This window comes from Chanodichthys erythropterus, chromosome 19, assembly GCF_024489055.1.
Source record: "Chanodichthys erythropterus isolate Z2021 chromosome 19, ASM2448905v1, whole genome shotgun sequence".
Taxonomy (NCBI): domain Eukaryota; kingdom Metazoa; phylum Chordata; class Actinopteri; order Cypriniformes; family Xenocyprididae; genus Chanodichthys; species Chanodichthys erythropterus.
Genome location: NC_090239.1, coordinates 23349280 through 23353434, shown reverse-complemented (window position 1 = coordinate 23353434; position 4155 = coordinate 23349280). Strand labels below are relative to the sequence as shown.

At 36.6% G+C, this 4155-nt stretch overlaps 1 protein-coding gene across 1 annotated transcript; it reads right to left on the bottom strand.

Annotated features, from left to right (window-relative positions):
• Positions 1-1670: 1670 nt before the first annotated feature.
• Positions 1671-3938, bottom strand: pts (6-pyruvoyltetrahydropterin synthase). Its single transcript, XM_067369645.1, has 6 exons — positions 3772-3938; positions 3393-3472; positions 3258-3280; positions 3122-3178; positions 2701-2771; positions 1671-2619 (listed from the first exon to the last, which is right to left on the bottom strand). Exons 1-6 carry the CDS (start codon positions 3834-3836, stop codon positions 2496-2498), a joined length of 420 nt encoding a protein of 139 aa, XP_067225746.1. The 5' UTR covers positions 3837-3938; the 3' UTR covers positions 1671-2495.
• Positions 3939-4155: the final 217 nt, after the last annotated feature.

Sequence of the window (4155 nt, the reverse complement as noted above, 5' to 3'; positions counted from 1 at the left end):
CCAGATATGTTTTAAGATAACTGGGCCACATTTGCTGCATTATATGTGGGCCAGTTTAGGCTTACACCCTGCTAGCCAGTGATGACTGTGCCGTACATTAGCCAAATGTGGTCCAAAGTTGGTGTAATGTATCTGGGCCATATTTGTTATGCCATGTCTGGGCCACTTAAGGTTCACATTCAGAATCGCCCGTGTTTACTTTCCACATCTTTGCCAAAACTGGCCCAGTTGTGTTTTAAGATAACTGGGCCACATTTGCTGCAGCATATGTGGGCCATATTTGGTTTAAAGCCAGATTAGCCATTAATGATTGTGCCACATTTTTGCCAAAGATGGCCCACATTTGGTTTGTGATATTTGGCCCATATTCATTATTTATCACACGGGCCACTTCAGGCTCACATTCAGATTACACATTGCCATAAGTGCCGCATCTTTGCCTAAAAAGGCCCACATGTGATTTGAAATATTTGGGCCATATTTGCCATGTTACATGTGGGCCACTTAAGGCTCACATACATTTTGTCCGGGCCATAAGAAGGCCTGTAGTGCCGCATCATTGCCTAAAGTGGCCCACATCCGTTTGCTATCTGGGTTATTCTCCATATAGTGGACTTCAATGATCTCCAGATGGTTGAAGATCAAAATGACAGTTTCAGTGCAGCTTCAAAGAGCTTTAAACGATACCAGACGAGGAATAAGAGTCTTATCTAGAGAAACCATCTGCCATTTTCGAAAAAAAAAAATACAACTGTATATGCTTTATACACACAAATGATCACCTTGTATGTGCTTCCGCTTTCCGTATTCTTCAAAAAGTTTACGCTGAATGTCCTACGCCTTCCCTATTCTACTTACTGTTAAAGCTCCGCCCTCTTCTGGAAAGCGGAGCTCATTTGCATTTAAAGGGACACACACAAAAACAGCGTGTTTTTTCTCACACCCAAATATGGGCACATTTGACAAGCTATAATAAATGATCTGTGGGGGATTTTGAGCTGAAACTTCACACACATTCTGGGGACACCAGAGACTTATATTACATCTTGTGAAAGGGGCATTATAGGTCCCATTTAATTACAAAAATAAATAGGTTGCAAAACTGTTTCTTTGTGCATTTTCATCACGCACACACACATTTACTTTCTGTTCTGCTGTCATTGTTTGTGACTCTAAAACCTTTGCTTGTGAGTTGAAAATCTTTTAATCTAAGTGAAGCTCCACATCAGTATCTAAGCACCAGAATAAAAGACCCGTTTCTATTGGTCGCTCTTCCTTGGCTCATTATTGTGGCCACGCCCACTACGCGGTAAAAACAACTTAAAAACAATAATTAGTTGCCCAACATGTAATTTCCTTTTAAAGCAAAATTGACACAATTTTTAGACATATTAACCAAGTGTCTTTTCAGTGGGACATTTTTAGATGATCGAACCAATCCCAGAGTTCCAAACCGGAGAGAAGGTACGAAGATCTGTTTCTTTCTGATGGATCGCCGAAGCTACAGAGACTCTTCTCTCAATAGTTCTTCATTTGCAATTCTTTATTTTTGTTTGCAAAACAACTTTTTTTGGGCTCAATATTTTATTTTTCATTTGCAAACATATGTGGCATTATATTGACTCCATAATAATCCTCACATCAGCGAGGTTAATACTGTATATCACACAACATTTATTGTTTTAAGTCACTGTGATGCAAGCATCTCCCCAGATTAAAGATATTGGCATAAATCACTCATAAATAAAGGGCAACATTTTATTTTACAGTGTCATTGTTAAATATATTACATGCATTTACCATAGTACAATGCAAATTATGCATAATTACATGCAACTAACCCTCAGCCAAACCTTAATCCTATAGTAAATACATGTTGTTCATTAATATTACTCAGTATTTCAATTTATAATTACACTGTAACAGTGACCCCTTAAAATAAAGTGTAACCAAATAATCTCCAACACAAAAATCACAGTCAAACATCTAGAAGAACAACATATGAAAATCTATAGCATCTTTTCCACGATTACACGAGATTTCCATCTTGATATATAAAGTTTATTGGAATGCAATCGATACATTTGCAGCACCATCTATTGGTAGTATAAATGAACTAAAAACATTTTCTCAGCAAAAGCATTTTAATGTTTTTCAAAGCTTAACAGATTTAAGTACTAAAAATTAATATGATCAAAACATTTTCATTATTCATTCATACAAATATTTTGAAAATACAAACAAGCCTTCTTTTGTTAAAAAGGCTTTGAGAAACGTAAAAGATGAGTTGCTGAGACTTAATTAGTTTGGGTCTGTGTGTGTGTAATCTCTCTGTGTTTAATAGGATCAATCTCACAGATGAGCCTCAGTCTCAGTGACTTACATTAATCCCATATTGTTGTCCATGTTCTGAATGAAGCGCAGCAGGTGCCGCTCTCACCTAATACACTTTCTAAAGCCACGAAAGCTTTTCTGCTGTACTGAGATCAATGACTCTATTCTCCTCTGTATACAACGATATTCTTGTCCGTTTCATACACTTTGATCTCATACAGGCTGTCCGGCGGGAGAAGCTTCGCCATGCCGTCCCAAATAAAGACGGACAGGTTTTCTGTGGTGCTGCGTGAACAAATAAACATGAATATGTCGTTAAAATGAATGCATCGGGACATATACGTGACAAAAAGTGCACAGTCATACCTGACCACATCAGCAAAGTAAGGGACATCGCGGTCCAGATTTTTATGGTCAAGAGGTTTCATGATGGCTTCCTTAACAACAACAACAAAAAAAAACATAACTTATTAACCATTTTTGAATATTTAGACCTTGTGCATGTGCTCATATATCATGCATTGTTTTATATATGAGTTATTTCAATAGTAATTCAGTGAATTTAATAGAGATTACATACAAACACACACATATACATATATAATATGTGTGTGTATTATATATATATATATATATATATATATATAAAACATTCATATAGGGTAAATTCAGGTAAATTGGGACACTTTTGCCATTGTGATGATTAGTTTTTATAACCTTATTAAATGTATATATTAACTTTAATACAAGTTTTCTTATGTAAACTACAAATTAGACTGTGTAGTACCTCAATACATTCCTTTAGGTCAGTAAGATTCATAACCATTCCTGTGTTCTTGTCGATCTATGAAAACAGACAAATATTTACAGTTCACAACGCACTAGATTGTCCGATATTAAAATGTGAGATGATTATGCCATACCTTTCCTCGAACCGTCACTTCAACTAGAAAACATAAATAACAATCCTATTTACTTGTGTGCATCCATGAAATATTAAAGAAAACAGTAATTTCTAATGCAATCACATGGTTTATTGGCACTACATAACTACTCACCTTTATAATTATGACCATGGCCATTAGGATTGTTGCATTTTCCAAATATTTGTTTATTCTCCTCATCACTTAAAGATTTGCTAAAATAAATTGCATTGATTAATTAAAAACAAATAATAGAAATGACTTAAAATAGGCAGATATTAAAGACATTTATTGGTAATAAATTTAAACTGCAATCCCCATAATTCCCTCGTGATGACGCAGCACGTTGCTGACTTCCTGCCACAGTATTCATAATTCAAACCAGTTGAACGCAATTTTTCATTGAAGTGTAAAAGATTCACAGTGTAAAGTTATAAAGATAAACGTGAGCTCGACATATAAGATGTCAAATCAGAGTTAGTGGAGGGTCAGAGGGTGTATTTCTTCACACTACCTGTGTAATCGATGGCAGGCGCTGAAGCTCTGCACGCGAGTGATGAAGCCGATGCGCTCGGACATGTTCCTCTGACTGACCTGACGATGATCGCGACTGTGTGCGTCTATAACGCGTTATAAGCGACAGCTGCACTGTGCATTACCAATGATTCGAGGTTTAGTGGAGGCGTGGCTTAACCGAGCCGCCTCTCATCTGTGTTACATATGCTAATCGATTATAGTATGACATCAGCACTTTCCACGTGCATGATCATCATGTGTCTTCTAACAAATGTCCTGTTTTCTGTGCATACGTGTTGATGCACACACACACTCACACACATAGCCTATATTTATATATAGCCTACAGTCAAACCACAATGTATTCAGACACCTTGAACAT